The sequence below is a fragment of the Chiloscyllium punctatum genome, chromosome 39 (assembly GCF_047496795.1).
Source record: "Chiloscyllium punctatum isolate Juve2018m chromosome 39, sChiPun1.3, whole genome shotgun sequence".
Lineage (NCBI taxonomy): Eukaryota > Metazoa > Chordata > Chondrichthyes > Orectolobiformes > Hemiscylliidae > Chiloscyllium > Chiloscyllium punctatum.
This window is the reverse complement of record NC_092777.1, coordinates 60,792,552-60,814,878: the sequence shown is the minus strand read 5'-3', so window position 1 is coordinate 60,814,878 and position 22,327 is coordinate 60,792,552. Positions and strand designations below refer to the sequence as shown.

The 22,327-nt window shown below is 41.5% G+C and overlaps 1 protein-coding gene across 8 annotated transcripts in view; it reads right to left on the bottom strand.

The window, feature by feature from the left end:
* cep112 (centrosomal protein 112) overlaps positions 1 to 22,327 on the bottom strand; it is a 577,437-nt gene that overhangs the window by 500,814 nt on the left and 54,296 nt on the right. For all 8 annotated transcript variants that reach the window (XR_011954852.1, XR_011954853.1, XM_072558882.1 and 5 more), the window contains exon 5: positions 18,004 to 18,028. Coding sequence is in view for 6 of the 8 variants with exons in the window: in XM_072558882.1 (XP_072414983.1) it covers positions 18,004 to 18,028 (25 nt within the window). In the remaining 2 variants the exon portion in view is untranslated. The remainder of the gene's footprint in view (positions 1 to 18,003; positions 18,029 to 22,327) is intronic.

The window sequence follows — 22,327 nt, the reverse complement described above, 5'->3', positions numbered from 1 at the left end:
CAGGAAGATCCAAATTCCAAAAAAAAGACTCCATCTTATCCCATCTGTCCTCACAGCAATCAGACTGGTAAAGTTCAGAGTAAAACCTCCAAAACACCTTATTGAACTTTTTAACGTTGTAAGTAAGAGTCCCAATTCCTTCCCTAATAGAAGCAATAGACGGGGAGGCATTGTTCTTCCTGACCAAATATGCCAAGTATTTACCCAGCCTATCGCCATGCTCAAACAGTCTCTGCTTCGCAAAGGAAAGTTCCTTCCTTGCTGCATGTGTTCACATGGAGTTTAAGATGGATCGGAGAGCTGTGATCCGCTGCAGCTTAGTCACTGACAGTCTATTGTAATAGGCTAAAGTGGGTACTGCAGATACTGGAGATTAGAGTCAAGATTAGAGTGGTGCTGGAAAAGCACAGCAGGTCAGGCGGCTTTCAAGGAGCAGGAAAATCGACGTTTCAGGCAAAAGCCCTTCATCAGGAAGGGTCTACTGTAATATGCCGTCTCAGCTGACTTCAGTCGTGCCTCAAGCAGATGTTGCTGCTCTCCTTTCTGTCGCTTCTGTCTGGCAGAGTATGAGATAATTATTCCTCCACCATAGGCCTTAGCAGTCTCCCAAAGAATGGATAGATAAGTAGCTGTACCTGAGTTGGTGGCCAAAAATGCTTCAAATTCCCTAGGAAAGTATCCTACAAACTTGCTGCCCTTGAGGATGAAGGGATCCATTCGCCAGTACCGTGAGCCCATTACATCACTCTTAATCTTAACTATTAAATACACCACTGCATGATCATAGATGGCGATATTCCCAAACAAACAGGATACAACCAAATCTAAAAACGCCGCGTGAGTTAGGAAATAATCAATCCTTGTGTGCATTTATGAGGATTGGAAAAGAATGTAAAATCTTTGCCCATAGGGTGTAAATGTTTCCAAATGTCTACCAACCCCAGTTCCACACACAGATCACCCAACTGCTTAGATTGTGAAGAAAGTTTTGGGAGGCCTTTGGGCAGTCGATCTCGCACAGGATCCATAAGGCAATTAAAGTCCTCCCCTATAATATGCCGCAACACCAAGGCCTTCACCTTAGATAATGCGTCAGTCAGAAATTTAAAAGAGTAGGCCGGAGGACAGTAGACATTCAAAATACTGTTGTGGGGGAAATCACCACCAGCCTCAGAGTCAGGGTTCAACAACAGAGTTTATTGTACAAGGAAATACCGGAGCTCCAGGAAGAGAAAGACACCAACAGCACAGTTGTCAGCTGTGATTCTTCTCTCAATCTGGAGCACATGTCAAGATACTTTTATACATTTTGTAATATAATAGGTCAGTGATGAGGTTATTGTCTTTGTAACATGGCTTGTTTATGGTAAACATTGCAAAATTGTTAACAGTTTGGGTGCATCATCGTCACTTCCAGTGCAGCCTTTGTTAATTTCCACATGATCATTGTCAGTTTCAATGTCTGCGTGGAAGTCCATTGCTGTAGTAATGGGCACTAATCACTCTTCCCGAGAAGGACAATTATTGCAGCTCTGGCTGTTATCACTCTGTATTGAGTCTGTAACAAACAGCTAGCGTTTCTATCAAAGGTGTTGGCTGGACCCAGACACTTCTGCGGGCAGTATATGCTACTCATGTGTATTCTCTCCCCCACCCGCCTTAAACTAATCAACTAAGGTTATGAGTGCATTGTGCTGGCATTCTGGTGGCCCCAGGCAGTGTCTGTGTTTGCTCTGCTGTCTCTCTCCGGTGGCCATCTTGTGTGTCAAGTGGCCAACTTATGGCTTAGCGGTCATCTTGTGTGCCCGTGTGCCTACTGTCACCCTGACCCGTGCCATCTCCCACTTCAATACCATACTCCTTGCCACATATAAGGCCCTTACGAATAACAAACCGAGCATACCCATCTTTAACATAATCTATTAAATTAAATGGGATGCCCTTCCAGACGAGTATTGCCACACCTTTGCTCCTTGTATTAAAAGACAAGAAAAACACCCAATCAAACCCACCCTACTGTAACTTCAAGTGTTCCTTGTCATTAAGATGAGTCTCCTGTAACAGGGCAACATCCACCCTCTCCTTCCTAAGGCTCAACAACACCTTTTTCTTTCAACTGCCGAATGAATCCCTCTGATATTCCAAGTACACCATTTAAGAATGCTGCTAACCATGATCCTTTACAATCACCTTTGACCATCAGAGAGGAAGAATTTGTCTTACAACACGCTGAGCATACTCAAAAGGAGACTCAGAGTCTATTTACAAAAAAACCAAAAAAAAACTATCTATAAAACACAAAAAGCACTTCATGAGGGACTCTGCCCCCTGCGCACAGAGGGCGCTTACATTTCCCACACACACCTCCATCACCGCCACTTCCAGCTTAAGCCGCACCCCAAACCCAAGCACTGTACACACAAAGATATAACAAAAACAATAAGCACTCTACCTTCCCCCCAAGATATATCAATACCACTCCAGCTCAGAGAGAAAAAAACCCACCAACAACAACTTCTCTGGGAAAAGCGTGAAAGACAAAAAAAAACCCAGACACTATTGTCCATGTCCATGAATAGATCTAAATTATTCTGAAGTGTCCAAGAAGTCTTTGGATTGCTCCAAGGAATAAAACGACCGCACAGTCTCCTCGTAAGTAATACGAAGCACCGCTGGGTATTTTATCAAATATTGAATACAGAGGTCCTTTAACCTTTACTTAACCTCATCAAATGATTTCCTCTTATGGATCACTACTGCAGAAAAGTCCTGGAAAAACATTATTTTAGTTCTCTGATAGGTCAGGGCCTGTGGATCTCGACCCAAACTTCTAGAAGTTTCCATGGCACTCTGTTTGTCCCTGTCGCATTGAAATCATATCAGAGTCGGGCAGGGACACTGATCCTGACTGGATCTGCGCACCACAACCCAGTGAAATCTGTCAACCTTCACACAGTCTGCCTCGGAATCCCAGCCAAGAAATTGTGGCAATGAGTCTTCAAAAAACTTTGCTGGCTGCCCACCTTCTACTCCCTCTTAAACTTAAACACTGAAGTAATTATAGTGGAGCGTAAACATACAGAGTAAGGTTAAAAGTTACACATTGCAGACCTTAATTTTAAGTAGAAAATTAAGACATAAAGCCAGAATTTCAAATATTACAGTCTGTAAGTGCTTTGACATTGTGGGACCACACTTCAAAGAATCATCTCAATACCAGAAGTCCCCGCGGAAGCAATGCCGGGCCGAGAGACTGCTAGGCTGGGGCGAGGGTCTGCCAGACCAGGACGAAAGGCCGCCAGGCTAGCCTGAGCCTCTGCCACCTTGGGTCAAAGGTCCGTCAGGCCAGGTTGGCGCTGAGTCCATGGCCAGGAGTCCAAGATGGGAGAAGAAAGAAGAGAGAGATGGGGGGATTAAAAAAAAGTGATGAAGAAAAGAGAGAAGCAAAAAGGAAACAGAAGGAGCAGACGAGCTCCAACTGAAGCATCTTAATCCGCCGCCAAAGTGGACGAATTTTGGATAGAGTTAGTGAAAGTGAACTGGGCAGGTAGATTAGCAGGAATGACAGTTAGCAAGCAGGTGCAGACATTTAAGGAGAAAATTCATGACTCTCAGCAAAAATACATCCCAGAAGGAGGAAAGATTCCAAGAGAGGCAAAGACCAACAAACCATGGAGAGGCTAACCAAGGACATAAGGAAAGGGTGGTGAAGATGACATTTGGCACACTTGCTTTCATTGGTCAGAACATGGAGTTGGATGTCATGTTGCAACTGCATAAGTCATTGGAGGAGGACACACCCCCACCTACATCAATGGAACTGAGGTGGAGAGGGTATAGAGTTCCTTGGAGTGGCGATAACCGATATTCTGTCTTGGACTTCCCACACAGATGCGATAGTCAAGGCGGCACAACACCACCTCTTCTTCCTCAAATGGCTTTGGAAATTCAGCATGTCCATAAGGTCACTCATCAACTTTTACAGACGCACCAGAGAAAGTATACTATCTGCGTACAAAACAGCCTGCTACGGTAACTGCTCTGCCCAGGACTGGAAGAAACTACAGAAGGTTGTGTGCACAGCCCAGATTATTATGGAAGCCAACGTCCCATTTATGGATGCCATTTACACTTCTTGTTGCTGTGACATCATCAGAAACCTCTCCCATCCCAGTAATACTCTCCTATAATCTCTTTAGTCAGAAGATACAGAAGCTTGAACATGCACCAAGAGGTTCAAGAATAGCTTCTTCCATGCAGTTATTAGATTACTGAATAGACTCTCTAACTTCAAATAATGTTGATTTTGCTAATGTGATCTTGCTTTGCACATTTCCTGTGTAGTTGTAACCTGTATGCCTCGCTCTGTCTAAACATCCTATGGTCTGTATGTCCTTGTTTGCTATGATCTGCCTGTATTGCTCGCAAAACAAAGCTTTTCACTGTATTTAGGTACACGAGACTACAATAAATCAAATCAAATCAAATCAAGCCATTTTAGAATATTGCGTACAATTCTTGTCACTCTTTTACAGGAAGGATGTTGTTAAACTTGAGAGGGTGTGCAGAAAAGATTTACAAAGCTCTTACCAGGACTGAAGGGTTTGAGTCATTAGGAGAAGCTGAATAGGCTGGGGCTTTTTTACCTGGAATGTCGGAGGCTGAGGGGTGACCTTATAGAAGTTCATGAAATCGAGGGGTAAGGACAGGTGCATCGCCAAGTTCTTTTTCAAAGGGTAGGGGAATCAAAAATCAGACGGCACAGGTTTAAGCGGAGACAGGAAAGATTTAAAAAGGACCTGAGGGATAACTTTTTTCACACAGAGGGTGGTGCGTGTATGGAAAGATCTGCCAGAGGAAATGATGGAAGCTGGTACAATTACAACATTTAAAGGCATCTTGATGGATAAATAAATATGAAGAGTTAAGAGGGAAATGAGCCAAAAACTGCCAAATGGGACGAGGTCAGAATGGAATGTCTGGTCAGCACAGGGGACAGATGGATCTGTTTCTATACTGTATGAATCTGTGACTCTATGAATATATAAAGCACACAAGTGGGCAAAAGTCAGTGGTAGCCCTAAAGACTGGAATAGAGTCAGAATCCAGCAGTAAAGGACTAAAAAGGTAAAGGAAGAGAGAAAATAAGAGGAACAACTAGTGAGGAATATTAAAACTGATTTAAACTATTTAAATAACAGAAGCTCTTTAAATATCAAAAGGAAAACAGAGGTTAAAATGAACATAGGCTCCTTAGAAAATTACTCTGGGAGGGTGTTTATGGGCAACAAGGAAATGGCAGAAGAATTGAGCAGATATTCTCGCAACAGTCTTTATAGTAGAAGATATTTTAAACATTCCATGAATACTAGAGAATACTGGGGAGGAATTAAGCACCATCAAGAATTGGCTAATAGGCAGGAAACAGCAAACAGGTATAAAGCGAGTGGTTTTTTTTAAGGTTGGTGACCTATGACCAGTGAGATTCCACAGGGATCAGTGCTAGGATCGCAACTGTTTATAATACATATAACTTTGAAGGAAGGAAGCGAAGGTACTACATTCAAATTTACAGGCAACACAAAAACAAGGAGAAAGGCAGGTTGTGAGTCGGATATAAAGTTTACCGATGGATGTGGATAACTTAAGTCAGCAGGGTAAAAAGGTGGCAAGTGGACTACAACGCTAGAAAATGTGAAGCTGTTTATTTTGAAAAGAACAAAAGCAAGTATTATTTAAATGGATAAAAGCTGCAAAAAGCCGCAATACAAAGGCACTTAGGAATATTTGTGCATGAAACACAGAAAACTAGCACAGGGGTGTAAGCTGGTAATCAGGAAAGCTAATGGAATTTTGGCCCTTCTTCCAAAAGGGCTGGAATATAAGTGTAGGGAAGTTTTACTGCAACTGCACAAGGTGCTGGTGAGACTACATCTGGAGTATTGAGAGCAATTTTGGTTCCCCTCATTTAAGAAGATATCATTTCACTGGAGGCAGTTCATAGAAGGTTCACTAGGATAATCCCTGGTATGGAGGTATTGTCTTATGTGCAAAGATTAAACAGCTTGGATCTCTACTAATTTGGAATTTAGAGGAATATGAGGTGATCTAATTGAAACATTTAGGATTATTTAAGGTTTGACAGGGTAAATGCTTAGAGGATGTTTCCCCTTGTGGGAGAGTCTCGGGCAAGAAGGCACCGTCTCAGAATAAAGAGGTGCCAATTTAATACTGAAATGAGGGAGTATTTCTAACCTCAGTGGTTGAGAATTTTCAGAATGCATCACCACAGCGACTTGTGGGAGCAGCATATATTTAACGTTGAGATAAATAGATTTTTGACTAGTAGGGGAATCAAGGGTTGTGAGGAAAGAGCAGGAAAGTAGAAGTGACGAGCGTCAGATCAGCCATGATCCTACTGAATCACAGAGCAGGCTCAAGGGGCCAAATGGCCTATTCCTGTTCCTATTATTTATGGTCTTATAAAACAAAAGGCTACCTTTTCAAACACTGATTTTAAAACAAGTCTCTTTCATTTCAGTCCTCACTTTTAAAAAAATGCAAAATAAAATACTACTATCCTTTTAGTAGTAACATTGGGAGGAATTGTAAAAATTAGATTGTAAAACTGTAAAAATTGCAGAAATGGGAAAAATAAACAATTTAGACAGAAAGTTGTAAATCATCACTCAAATGTGTTTTCTTTAAATCAGGCTCTGAATGCTGCTGCTCTTTTTTGACTTCATAATAGTAGTATCAAATTAATTCAAAGCACTTTCTCCTTAAGATCCTCTCGTACATTAGACTCAAGTATCCAAGAATCTGATCTATGGTCCTCACCTTGCTTGATTTCTTCAAGTGATCATCTTTACACAAGCAATTTTCTTCTCTTGTTTCAAGTGAGCATCTTTACACAAGAGTGTCAGCTTGATTCAAGAGACAAATATCCACTTGAGGTAGCAGTTGCAGATTCAAGATTTTGAAGACTTTCACACATAATGTAAGATTACACTCTAGTGCCAAACTAAACAATGCCTCACTGCCACTGTATGGATCCGATGCAACATTCAGGTCTCATCTACCCTCTAAACTATCCCATTACACTTGTTAAGAACAGTGACATTGCACTTGTAGTCAAAATTAACCTTTCAACCAAAATGTGTAAAAGCCTTTCCTCACATCACCCTTGCTTCATTTGCACATTACTTTATATCTATGCCCTTGTTGCTCTTATAAGTAGAAACAGCTTCTTAGCTAAACCGTCCAGCCCATTCACAATTTTGAGAACCTTATTCAGATCTGCTCTCAATCTCCTCTCTGCAGGGAAACAGTTCCAATTTCTTCAATCTACTATCATACCAGTATTTTCTCATACCAGGAAAGTCTTGTAAATCACTTTTGCACTCTCTCCAGTGTATTTACATCTTTTTTATGACATTATACAATATTCTATCTAAGGTCTAACAGAAGTTCAACATAAATCCCTTGCTCTTATACACTATGCCCCTCTTAACAAAGCTGAGAACACTGTATGTTTTAGTTATTGCTCACTCCACCTATATTGCCACCAATGATCTGTGCAGGTATACACCCAGATCCTTCTGCTCCCACACTCTCGATTTTATATTCTGTTTCAGTTTTCTTCTGAACAAAGTTCAGCACCTCAAACTTCACTGCAGTGCATTGCATCCGTCACATCTTTGCCCACTCCCCCAAGTTGTCAATGTCCTTACGGAATTCCTCCTCAAGGTTTACAACTCTTCCAAGTTTAGGGTCGTCTGCAAATTTGGAAACTATCCCTTGTACATTAAAATCCAGATCATTGATATTGTGAAAATCCAATGATGATCTTTGTTTGTAATGACTAAACACCGTTTCATCCAGACAAACATAGTTTAATAAAATAAAATGAACAAAACAACAGATTGTGTTGATATTCAATAATATCTTTAAGGATGATTTTAAATTCAACTCTATAGAAGGATAAAGCCATTACACTAAATGGAAAGATACCTGACTGACCGGTTGGAGGAATTATGCATGTGATGGGGGATAGAGGTATGTACAGCAGATGGAACTCCCAAAAGCTTGGAGATGTGAATAGCGGAGTGTGAATAGGAAGATGAAAAACAAAGGCAATAGGAGAAACAGTGTAAGGCCACTAAGGCAGAAGAATAAAAAAAAAGATTAAAGCAACAATGCTGTAAAATAGAAAGAACTTACATTCTACTCATCATCCCAAGCTTATGGCTGGCATACCAACCCTATTTGAAGAAAGGGATGACACTGATAAGATGAGGAATGGAGATTTTATTCCAGGACCCAATGAGCCACTAATATCTCCTGATAGTCCCCAGCTCACCCCCTGATTTTAAACCTTCCCTTACGCTGAAAATGAAGGGTCCAGTATCGGTAACCAGCTTCATAACGACATCATGGGGGTGAGCAGCCTGAGACATCCTAAATCAGGGGCCATCCCAGGAATCAGAGTAATGTTAATGAACCAAGCCCCTGACTGTAAGGAGAAACCAGCCTAATTTGTCCATAGAATAATACAGACGTAAAGGCAGCAAAATTCTGGGAGTGACCTGAATACAAATGGCTTGTATTATAAGACTGAAATAGGTGGTCAGCTGTCTGACAAAAGTGGTATACAGCCAACAAATAAAAGAATAATCGAGAAGCTAACTCACCTTTGTTTAATGCAACCTTTTGCAATGTATTCCTTCTGGTGTCGCCGACATGATCCAGACAAACAATATGAACTAGTCCAAGAATTCCCGGTCCCAAATGAGATGAGCAGTGGTTTTCTTTTGGGATGGCCAGAACGAGACTGAACCACAATCCAAGGTACAGGTAAAACCAAAAAATGTCCAGTGGCCTTGTGATCTCTATACGCCATGCGCCAGCCCTGACAGGGTTGAATGAGACCAGTATGCCCACTGGGGGCAGAACCTACCTCTGATGCCCACCCAGCAGCCACTGCTGAACAACCCTGAGAGGATCCTAGAAATGGGGACAGGCAGCCCCCCAGTACTACACTTTTGGGACTGCAAACAAAATAGCAAAATCCCCCAGGGATAAAATGGCAGGCCCTTGCTTTAACTGTGGAAATATGGCCACTGAGGAGCGATGTGACCTTATTGTTACCTTGGAACTAATGCAGGGATCAACGTGCTTGCACCATAGCAAAAGGAAAATCTGCTAATATATACCGACTCTTGTTGTGCTTTTAACATGGCCCACGAATATGGAGTCTTGTGGGAACATAGAAGATTTCACCTCCACAGGGCATCCTCTTAGTAATACTGTTTTGTCCAACCAGTCTGGCAGTTATCAAAACGTTCGGCTCATGCTGACACAACTGGTACAGAGTCCAAAGGAAATGAACGAGTAGATGCTGCTGCCAAGCAAAGTTAAAAATCACACAACACCAGGTTATAGTCCAACAGGTTTATTTGGAAGCATTAGCTTTTGGAGCACTGCTCCTACCTGATGAAGGAGCAGCGCTCCGAAAGCTAATGCTTCCAAATAAACCTGTTGGACTATAACCTGGTGTTGTGTGATTTTTAACTTTGTACACCCCAGTCCAACACCGGCATCTTCAAATCATGGCTGCCAAGCAAACAGTCTTACACTACACTTCTGGTCCCATTGGATTCCCAGCAAAACCTGGTTAGAGACAGTATAAGAACGGGTACAGAAATCAGAGGGGAGCCCCTGCTGAAAAGCACAAACTATGGACTCAAATGGGGTGGTCTCTTGATACTCAAACCAAAATATGGGTGGCCCCTGCTGGACAAGTTTATGCTCCTTCTTTGTTGCAGCCTATTTTCAGTTGATTATGTGCATTATTGCACACACTGGGGTAAGGAGGGATTAGTTAATACTCTCTTACAAACCTGGTGACCCCCAGATTTTTAGAAAGCAGCTGAGAAAAGAGCTGAAGCATATCTGAAGCTGAAGCAAAAACAAATGCTGTAAAAGGGATGTCTTGCTTTTGTTGAACCACTTCCTTGCCCGGTGGGCCTTTTACTTGTCGACAACTTGCTTTTAAAGAATTACTTTGACTACATTGTTATGAATAACTTCTAACAATAGTAGATGTATTTAGTAGATGAATCAAAACCATCCCAATGACTGAAAATGCTGCCACAATAGCGGTGGACAAATGGGAAATATCTGCATCAGCGAACCAAAACTCTTTAAAGTTTACATTCACAGGTACGCCAAGCCTAAGAACTAGGAATGAGGCAAATTAGAGGCTAGGTAGAAAGGCCTGTTCCTAGTCCTGCTGGTCACCCGCACAGCAGTCAAGGTCAAGGGGAGGCCCGAATGGATGCATGAGACGCAATGCAAAAGAGCACCATCCTTGTCAGAGACACCTTTCCGCCTACGTCCGCAAATGGCTCAGCCTGATCACACTGCCTTTTACTACACTTTCTTATCTTTCTTTCACTAACTATGTTTGATTGGGGAACAGTGGATAGCCTGATAACCTCTAGTAAGTGGGAATTACAGTTTAAAAATTTTCTTTACGCACAGAAGAACTCCAACTGCTGGCTATGTACCTATATCCCCATCCATCCTAAACTCGCACCAAGCGAGCCCTTATAGAATTTGAGTGACGTGCAGCTTTCTTTTTGCCTGCCTTTGGAACTACTCGACCAGAAATCGAAGCAAATGCAGACAATCCTGTGCTTGGTTCAGTTCCCTGTTGTGGCCCTGCACTCCAGCGATCTCATGGATGCTTAGGTTTCCCCTGTCCTTACTGAACCTGAGGACGATCTGTCCAATCTCTAAGCACTACCCCCTAACAATCCCCTAGCTCTGGGTAAATGTCGCCTTTTGCTGACACTCCCAATTTGTTCTTTTTTAAAAAAAAAGGAGGGATTGTGGGAGAATTTGACCAAAATTGGCACAAAATTGTGTGGAAAGCATTTTTGTCGCAAAGCAATTTTTGGAGTAAAATGTAGCCTGTTAGCATAGTGCTGTTTGAGCCTTGGCTGAGGAAATCTGTTTTGATAGCCTGACCTGGCAGCTGCAAGCTAGCTCTGCTCCTCTGGCCCCTGAGACAGTTCTGCTTCATAGAATGATGGATAGCTTCACTATGTCCCTTATTGATTGTTTTTGCCTAGCTGAACCTGCAATATAAGATAACATTCAGTTTTGTAGACATTAAGAAATGTAACGTAAGTGGACCTTGTGACTACCCCTAGGTTGCATAATTCATGGGCAGTGGGTTAGCGATATACTATATAACTTGTAACGTGAACTTCATTGGAATATATCGGATTTCTTCGAACGAAGATGTATTCCCAGTGGCCATGAATAAAAGCTAGTTAATTGCTCAAGGTCTCTGCTCCTGACTATTTTGTTTAAACAATTCGGCACAAGATTTACATTTCCTTAACAATTTTCAATGACATTTTTAAGCACGCTTTTAAATTCAACTCAATTCCAGTATGAGGTGGAGATGCCACTGTTGGACTGTTAAAAATCACACAACACCAGGTTATAGTCAACAGGCTTATTTGGAAGCACTAGCTTTCGGAGTGTTGCTGCTTCATTAGGTAGCTAGTGGGGCAGGATCATAAGACACAGAATTTATAATAAAAGATCAAACTGTCATACAACTCATGCAATGTATTGAACAAACATAGATTGCTATTACTTGAATGGGTTCGTGATCCATAGCCCTTTTTGGGATCATTCCTACTTTCTTACATTTCTGCAAAAACTTGATGTCTGTATCAAATTGCAAGTAACAGCAACCTAGGTTTGTTCACAATAGTCTCTATTCTTCTATTGCCTCTATTATAGAGTCATAGAGATGTATAGCATGGAAACAGACCCTTCGGTCCAACCCGTCCATGCCGACCAGATATCCCAACCCAATCTAGTCCCACCTGCCAGCACCCAGACCATATACCTCCAAATCCTTCCTATTCATATACCCATCCAGATGCCTCTTAAATGTTGAAATTATACCAGCCTTCACCACATCCTCTGGCAGCTCATTCCATACACGCACCACCCTCTGCGTGAAACAGTTGTCCCTTAGGTCTCGTTTATATCTTTCCCCTCTCACCCTAAACCTATGTCTTCTAGTTCTGGACTCCCCGACCCCAGGGAAGAGACTTTGTCTATTTATCCTATCCATGCCTCTCATCATTTTATAAACCTCTATAGGATCACCCCTCAGCCTCCGACGCTCCAGGGAAAACAGCCCCAGCCTGTTCAGCCTCTCCCTAAAGCTCAAATCCTCCAAACCCGGCAACATCCTTGTAAATCTTTTCTGAACCCTTTCAGCTTTCACAACATCCTTCCGATAGGAAGGACACCAGAATTGCATGCAATATTCCAACAGTGGCCTAACCAATGTCCTGTACAGCCGAAACATGACTTCCCAACTCCTGTACTCAATACTCTGACCAATAAAGGAAAGCATACCAAATGCCTTCTTCACTATCCTATCTACCTGCGACTCCACTTTCAATGCACTATGAACCTGCACTCCAAGGTCTCTTTGTTGAGCAACACTCCCTAGGACCTTACCATTAAGTGCATAAGTCCTGCTAAGATTTGCTTTCCCATCTTTCTACCAAAGTGCAAGACCTCAGACTTACCCATGCTATACTCCATCTGCTACTTCTTTGCACACTCTCCTAAATTGTCCAATCCCTTCTACAGCCTTTCTGCCTCCTCAATGCTACCTGTCCCTCTACCTATCACTGTATTGTCTGCAAACTTAGCCAGAATGCCCTCCGTTCCTTTAACTAGATAATTAATGTATAAACTAAAAAGTTGTGGTCCCAACATAGCCCTGTGGAACACCACTTGTCACCGACTGCCGGCTTTCTGCCAGACAGCGAAGTTTCTATCCATGCTAGCAACTTGCCTCTATCACCATGGGCCCTTATTTTCCACGGTAGCCTCCTGTGCGGCAGTTTGTTATGAAGCCCTACATGAAGGGCTCTGGATTGCTTCAAAAAAATATGACTGGTTAAAAAAAAGTTATTTATACAAATATTAAACATTAACCATGTGAGCACAAATCTAAGACAACATTCCCTTCTCTGAAATCATCCCCCATCAATTCCTTCTCTTTGGTGAATACTGACACAAAATATTTGTTTAGGACCTCACCTACTTCTTCTGGCTCCACTCACAGATGCCCTCCTTTCTCCATGAGCGGACCAGGTATATATATATATATGTATAAAAGACTTGGGAATCTCCTTAATCCTGCTTACTAACAACTTTCCATGACTCCTTTCAGCTCTTTGAACTCCTTTCTTACGTTCTTTTCTACTTTTCTTCTGTACCTCTAGGGCTTCATCAGTTCCCATCCTCCTAGACCTTACATATGCTTCCTTTTTCTTTCTGACCAAGGTCAGAACATCTCTGGTCATCCAAGGCTTATGTAACTTGCTATACCTGTCATTCACTCTCACAGGAAAGTGCCATTCCTGAACTCTTAACAACTGCCATTTGAAATACTGCCATAGAACTGATGTAGATTTACCCTTAAACAGCTGCCTCTAATCAAAATTCTCCAGTTCCTGTCTAATATGTTGTAGTTCACCTTCCCCTAATTTAACATTTTCACCCGAGGACAGCTGTTTTCCCTATCCATGAGTAACTTAAAACTCATGGTATTGTGGTCACTACTCCCCCACTGAAACTTCACTCACCTGGACGGGCTCATTTCTCAAAACCAAATCCAGTATAACCTCTTCCCTGGTTGGATTATATACATATTGTGTCAAGAATCCCTCCTGAAAAGTCCCTCATGGGAGACTGGTACAAAAGGTGAAGTCACATAGTATCAAGGGTGAGCTAGCAACATGGATGCAGAACTGGCTTAGTCATAGGAGATAGAGGGTAGTTGTGGAAGAATGCTTTTCAAAATAGAGGGCTATTCTGCAGTGCTGGGACCTCTGCTGTTCGTTATCGACATAAATGATTTGAAAGAAAACATAGCTGGTCTAATTAGTAAGTTTGAGGATGACACAAAGATTGGTGGAGTTGTGGATAGTGAGGAGGACTGTCAGAGGATACAGCAGGCTATAGATCAGTTGGAGGCATGGGCAGAAAAATGGCAGTTCGAGTGTAACCTGGACAAATGTGAGGTGAAGTATTTTGAAGGTCAAATACAAATGGAAATTATACAGTGAATGGCAGAATCCTTAGGAGCATTGATATGCAGAGGGATCTGGATATGCAGGTCAACAGATCGCTGAAGGTAGCAGTGCAGGTAGATAAGGTAGTAGAAAAACAGCTTATAGCATGCTTGTCTTCATTGGAAGGGGCATTGAGTATAAGGATAGACAAGTTATGTTGCAGCTTTATAGAATGTTAGTTAGGCCACACTTGGAATATTGTGTTCTAGTCACCACACTACCAGAAGGGTGCGGTTGCTTTGGAGAGGGTACAGGAAAGGTTTAGCAGGATGTTGCAAGGTATATGGGATTTTAGCTATGAAGACAAGTTGAACAGACTAGGTTTATTTTCATTGGAGCACAGGAGGTTGAGGGGGTAACCTAATAGACGTTTATAAGATTCTGAATGGCATGGGTATATTGGGAAGTATGAGGTTTTTCCCCCAGGGTGGAGGGGTCAATTACGAGGGGACACAGGTTCAAGGCGCAAAGGGGAAAGCTTAAAAGAAATGTGTGAAGCACATTTTTCACACAAAAGGTGATGAGTGCCTGGAAAACATTGCCAGGAGGTAGTGGGAGCAGAAACAACAGCAGCATTCAAGAAGCACCTGGACAAATACATGAATAAGAAGGGAATATAGGGATACGGATCATGGAAGTGAAGAAAGTTTTAGTGTGTAAGGGCAAAATGTGGGGCGCAGGCTTGGAGGATGATCAAGAAGGTTGAAATTAATGTTAGAAAGAAAAGCTATGGTTATGACAGGTTTAGAAAGAAAATAAAATTGACAATCAACAGGAATATCAAAGGTTTTGGGGAAGGGGGAAACAGCGGGAAAAGTAGAGGAACTATGAAAAAACACTAGCAGATAACAAAGGGAAATCTGAAAATCGTCTACAGGTGGTGAAAGGAGATCATTTACAAATAGAGGCAGAGGGCTGGGCTGTTAAATAAATACCTTGCATCTGTCATTACAAAAGTGGGTGCTGCTGCCCAACCTGTCTCTAGAAGGGATCGAAATTAATAAGTCCTAGTCTTGGATAGATTGTTGGCGCATAAGCGTTACAATGTATCGGCACCTCATGAAATGCACTCAAGGATTTTGAAGGAAGGGTAGAAATTGAAGAGGCTCACAGGCTATAAATTTTCAGCCTTCACTGGATTCCAGGATACCACTGCAGACTGGAGACTTGCTAACATTACAACCCTGTTCAAAAAAGGTTGTTGTAATTTGGAAGTGCTGGTGTTAGATTGGGGCGTACAAAGTTAAAAATCACACAACACCAGATTACAGTCCGACAGTTTGAACTGAAACCAACACAATCATTCTAAAAGATGACAGAATTAACAAACAATCCAGGTCTTTTTCAATATATAATGTCAGTTACATCACACTATAAACTTTTGCTATAAATTCTGTGTCTTGCGATCTTACACTCCACAACCACGTGATGAAGGAGCAGCACCCAGAAAGCTAGTGCTTCTAAATAAACCTGAACTATAATCTGGTGTTGCGTAATTTTTAACTTCAAAATGTTTGGAAACAATTGTTAGCGGTCACAGGGAAAAAGGTGGGTTGATGAGGAAGAGTTAGCATAGTTTTCTACAGGGCAACTCATGTTTAACTAACTTATTAGAGTTGTTTTGAAGCAACAGAATGGGCTGATGACAGTAATGCTTGCATGGATTTCCAGAAAGCATCAATACAGTTTCTTACATTAAACTTGCGAGTTAAGATTTAGATTATGATATAAAAAGGACAGTGACAACATGGGTATAATATTAGCTCAGTGGTAGACAATGAAGAGTAATGATCAAGTGATATTTTTCTGGCTAGAGGAAGGCTTGTAGTTTAGTTCCCCAGCAGTTGGTATTGGGACCCTTACTTTTCCCGATGTATATCAATGATCTGGATATTGGTGTGCAGGGGATAAATTCCAAGTTTGCAGATGACACTGAACTTGGAAGAATTGGAAAATGTGATGGTGCACGAGAACACTGATAAGTTGGTACAGGGATACAGAGGTGGCAGATGAGTTTCAATGCAGAGAAATGTGAAATGATGCACTTTGGTCAGATGAACACTGAAAGACAAACAAAATAGGGAGTACAGGAGCAGAAGGATCTCGGAGCATTTGTGCACAGATCATTGGAGGTAGCAGGAGAGGTGAAAGGAGCAATAAATAAAGACGGTGTTCTATGTCATTATTAAAGCTGAGAATACAAGAGCAAGGAAGTGATGTCGAACTCGTATAAGGTATTCATTAAACCTCAGCTAGAGCATTGTTTACAGTTGTGCATAACAAATTATAAGAAAAACATATAATGCAATGAAGAGAGTGCAAAAGCAATTTCAAGAATAGTTCCAGCGATGTGAAACTTCAGCTGTAGAGGACAGATTGAAGACGTTGGGGCTGTTTTCTCTCGAGAGAAGCAGCAAGAGATCTGATTGAGGTTTTCGAAATCATACATAGGTTGAACATTGTAGATAAGGAGAAGCAGATTCCACTTGTTAAAAAAACAATAATGAGAGGACAGATTTAAATTAATGTACAAGCAAAGCAAGAATGATGAAAGAAAAACCTTTTTCACATCACAAGAGCTGAGGGTGTGGAATCCATTATGTGGCAGAGGGTGATTCAATTAAGTCTTTCAAGAGGGTAGTGAATGTCTTTTTGAACAGCAACAGTGTGTGACCCACTGGGTGACTATTTTGCAGAACACCTACATTTTGACCAGAAAAATGACCCTAAACTTTCAGTTGCCTACAATTTAATACAGGAGAAAGTGAGGACTGCAGATGCTGGAGATCAGAGCTGAAAATGTGTTGCTGGAAAAGCGCAGCAGGTCAGGCAGCATCCAAGGAACAGGAGAATCGACGTTTCGGGCATAAGCCTGAAGAAGGGCTTATGCCCGAAACGTCGATTCTCCTGTTCCTTGGATGCTGCCTGACCTGCTGCGCTTTTCCAGCAACACATTTTCAGCTACAATTTAATACACCACGGCGTTCCCTGACCAACATCTCTACCTCAGGCTTGTTGCAATGCTCCAGCAAAGTTCAACGTAAGCTGGAAGAACAACATCTCATTTTCACTTCGGGATGCTGTGGCCTTCTGGACTTAATATCCAAATCAATAATTCGAGGTCCTGAGCATCGTCTTCCATGTCCTTCCCCCAACCTTTGTCATCATAACAAACCCACTGTTATGAACTTCTGGTCCGCATTAGTAACAGTTCTGAAAATTCCTGGACACCCTGGGCAATTTTAATGTGACCAATCTACCTAACCTGTACAACTTTGGACTATGGAAGGAATTCGGAGCATCCGGAGGAAACTCTCACAACACGGAGAGAATGTGTAAACTCCACACAGACACTTCTGATGGAGATCCGAAACATTAACTCTGATTTTTCTCCACAGGTACTGCCAGATCGGCTGAGCTTTTCCAGCAATTCCTGTTTTTGTATCCTAAGAGATGTTTGGTATGTAAACCTTTCTTGATGTGGTAAAATAAAATCTTCGTTTGATGTACAACTTGAAGAAGAGATCCATTATCCAGATGCTTGATAAGTCAGCCAAATAATTTAACTGTCATCATTTAAAGGTCCACGGCCATGACCTACACCTTCGTGAAAATTACCATGAATCATGTATATGTTTCTATTGTGGATGGACTGGCAAAACAAAGAGAAAATCCTAACAAATTACAAATCTCATAATTAAAGAACACAACATCAAAAATGAAACACCTGCACTCATTTACCTTACTCTAAGTTAATGGCAATATTTCCTACATCTGATCTACGTATAAGAGTTGATTAACAAAAATGCCATGTTACCTTGCCATTGTATGTGTGTCTTCGCCTGTAACAAAACCACAAAACAGTAACAATCAGTATTAAAAGAATGTAAATTGCACAGCTCAGAAACATAGGGGCAATGATAACCATCTTTTACAGGGGGAACACCGACATACTGTCACAATGTATGAATGCTTCAGCAATATATTTAATAACTAAAATACGTCTTGCAAGTCAAATGATGGTCATGATAAGAGTATTTTTGAGCTGCTGTTAAAAAGAAATTACACAATTCTAAACGCAGGTTTCACAGTTACAATATTTCATGGCAGAATTTGCTTGTAAATACATTTCTCCTTTATTTTACGTGACTGATGCCAATCACCAATTCTTCCAACCAGCCCAGGCACAGACACAGCAGTTCTATAATCAGACAGTCAATGTGAACATTCCTGATGAAGGGCTTATGCCTGAAACATAAATTCTCCTGCTCCTCAGATGCTGCCTGACCTGCTGTGCTTTTCCAGCACCGCACACGCAACTCTGACCTCCAGCATCTGCAGTCCTCACTTTCTCCTAGTCAATGTGAACAGTACAGGCCCTTCAGCTCTCGATGTTGTGCCGCCCTATCATACTAATCTGAAGCCCATCCAACCTACACTATTCCATATACGTCCATATGCCTGTCCAATGATGACTTAAATGCGCTTAAACTTGGCAAATCTACCACCGTTGCAGGCAAAGCATTCCATACCCTTACTACTCTCGGAGTAAAGAAACTACCTCTGACATATGTCTTATACCTATCTCCCCGCACTTTAAAGTCGTGTCCCCTCGTGTTTGCTGTCCACATACTTGGAAAAAGGCTCTCCCTGTCCACCCTATCTAACCCTCTGATGATCTTGTATGTCTCTATTAAGTCACCTCCCAACTTCCTTCTCTCTAACGAGAACAGCCTCAAGGCCTTCAGCGTTTCCTCGTAAGACATTCCTTCCATACCAGGCAACATCCTAGTAAATCTCCTCTGCACCCTTTCCAAAGCTTCCACATCCTCCTTATAATGCAGTGACCAGAACTATACAAAATACTCCCAAGTGTGGCCGTACCAGAGCTTTGTACAGCTGCAGCATAACCTCCTGGTTCCAGAACTCAATCCTTCTATTAATAAAGGCCAAAACATTGTCTGCTTTCTTAACAACCCTGTCAATCTGGGTGGCAACTTTCAGGGATCTGTGTACATGGACACAAGGATCTCTCTGCTCATCTGTACTCCCAAGAATCTTACCATTAGCCCAGTACTTTGCATTCCAATTACTCTCTCCAAAGTGTATCACCTCACACTTGTCCACATTGAACTCCATTTGCCACCTCTCAGCCCAGCTCTGCATCCTACGTCTCTCTGCAACCTACAACATCCTTCGTCACTATCCACACCTCCACCGACCTTAATGTCATCCGCAAATTTACTAACCCACCCGGCTAAGCCCTCATCCAGGTCATTTATAAAAATGACAAACAGCAGTGGACCCAATACCGACCCTTGCGGTACGCTGCTAGTAACTGGACACCAAGATGAACATGTTCCATCAACTACAACCCTCTGTTTTCTTTCAGCAAGCCAATTACTGATCCAAACTGCTATGTCTCCCACAATCCCATTCCTCCGCATTTTGTATAATAGCCTACTGTGGGGAACCTTATCGAACGCCTTGCTGAAATCCATATACACCACATCAACTGGTTTACTCTCATCTACGTGTTTGGTCACTTTATCAAAAAACTCAGTAAGATTCATTAGGCACGACCTACCCTTCACAAAACCGTGCTGACTGTCCCTGATCAGATTATTCTTTTCTAGATGGTTATAAATCCTATTTCATATAAACCTTTTCCTACACTTTACCAACAACTGAAGTGAGACTCACTGGTCTCTAATTACCAGGGCTGTCTCTACTACTCTTTTTGAACAAAGGAACTACATTTGCTGTCCTCCGGTCCTCAGGCACTATTCCTGTAGACAATGATGATTTGAAGATCAATGCCAAAGGCTCAGCAATCTCTTCCCTTGCTTCCCAGAGGATCCTAGGATAGATCCCATCCGGCCCAGGGGACTTTTCTATTTTCACACTCTGCAGTATTTCTAATACCTCTTCCTTGTGAACTTCAATCTCTTCTAGTCTAGATGCAAGTATCTCCATATCTTCCTCGCCAACATTTTCATTTTCTATAGTGAACACTGTCAAAAAATATTTATTTAGTGCTTCTCCTATCTCCTCTGATTCCACACACAACTTCCCACTGTTATCCTTGATTGGCCCTAATTTAACTCTCGTCATTCTTTTATTCCCGACATACCTATGGAAAGCCTTAGGGTTAACCCTGATCCTATCCGCCAACAACTTCTCATGTCCCCTCCTGGCTCTTCTGAACTCTCTTTTTAGGTCTTTCCTGACTTCCTTGTAACCCTCAAGCGCCCTGAGTTTTCACATTTTGTCCTAATATAAGCCGCCTTCTTCTTCTTGACCAGGGATTCCACTTCCTTAGTAAACCACGGCTCACACGTTCTATATCTTCCTCCCTGCCTGACAGGTACATACTTATCTAGGACATACAGGAGCTTTTCCTTGAATAAGCTCCACATTTTTAATGTGCTCATCCCCTGCAGTTTCCTTCCCCATTCTACGCTTCCTGAATCTTTCGTAATTTCCCTTCCCCCAGCTGTAACTCTTGCTCGGTGGAGTACACCTATCCCTTTCCATCACTAAAGTAAACCTGACAGAGTTGCAATCGCTGTCTCATCCAATTGAGTTTTCCACTAATCCATTTAGGAAAATACCTTGTTTTCACCATTTTGTGTTTCAACAGTCAATCTGGAATTTACGAAGATAGTGTGTCAAAACTTATTGTCTTGTACCCTTTCATTCACCAGACTGGATACCTAAAATATATTGTCATATGCTCATGCCATAACCCAAAACATGCTAGTGCAATCCTCAGGATTCCATTTTCTCACCATTATTTGTTACAACATTTTTATTTGATTTTGATTCAGAAGTCAGTTTGTCAGAAAATAATTGAATCCTATACATTTAAAGGGAATTAACATGCATATTATTTGAATAAACAAAACATATCTTCTTCATTGAATTTTGCAGTTATAAATAATACAAGAACAGATCATCTAATATATTCTCCAGCAAAAATTCCTAAAGTTTTGAATCTCAACTTTGTCATTGAGAAGTTGACAGTGAGTGAAGAATAATTGCTTCCCCAAACAGAGGAAAGCACAGTCCCACTGAGCACCACCACACCACATTTAACAACAGGTAACAGCAGCATCAGCAGTTAAGGGTGAAAAGGTTACCTATTTGCCCTCTTTGTTGGCTCACAGCTGAGTAATACACAAAGGTAGAAATCTCTCGCTGAGCCATTTTATTAAAATTAAAGACATGAGCTCACCAAAATAAGTTATTAAACTGTTAGAAATAAATGAGTTCATATCAAATTAGCAGTCATTTATTCCCTGAAGACAAAGGCAAGTGTGAAATTAACTGAAGATATACATATTTCAATTCTCTGTTGAAAAGGCATAACAGTAGGAAATTAATCTACATACAGATCCACCTCCTGTTCCCTCACCTCTGTTCCCACTGAACTGCTCATTACACAACTTTCCCTTTTGATCCCCATGTAAATTAATATTGTTAATAATTCTCTCACTTTGGGTGTTGTCCTTCTGTCAGTAAATCTGTCATCATCACCACTCTCCATAAAATCTGGACCTTGCTATTCTTGCAAGCTATCATTCTGTTTCCAACTCCCCTTTCCTCTCCAAAGAGGAAATTCCCTTTCCTTTCCAAATTTTCTCGCCAAAATCCACATCTTACGAGGAACATGGATTTTTAAATTCTCTTCCTTAGTTTCAAATTCCTCCATGACCTTACCTCTAGCCCTGACTCTAATCTTCTCCAGCCTTCCAAACCCTCAGCATATTCATGTTCTTTGAATTCTGACCTCTTCAACATCTGAGCTTTTAAGCACTAACCTACTGGTGACTGCCTTCACGTATCTTAGATATAAAGCTCTTGTAGACCCTTCCACTATTTCTGTCACTTTGCCTTGCTTCCCATCTTAAAATATGTCTCTTTGACTTAGCGTTTAGTCAGCTCACCTAACATTTTCCTCAGTATCATTGTTCATTTAGCAATGCTTCTGTGAAATGCCTTGGGACATCTTAGTAAATGAAAACACAAATAGAAATTGCTGTTGCATGTTTGTTCAACAGAAGTCAAAAATTACTACAAATTCTCAAAAACAGTAGAGTATTAAAGAATTAAAATTAGTTGAACCTATTTATCCCAAC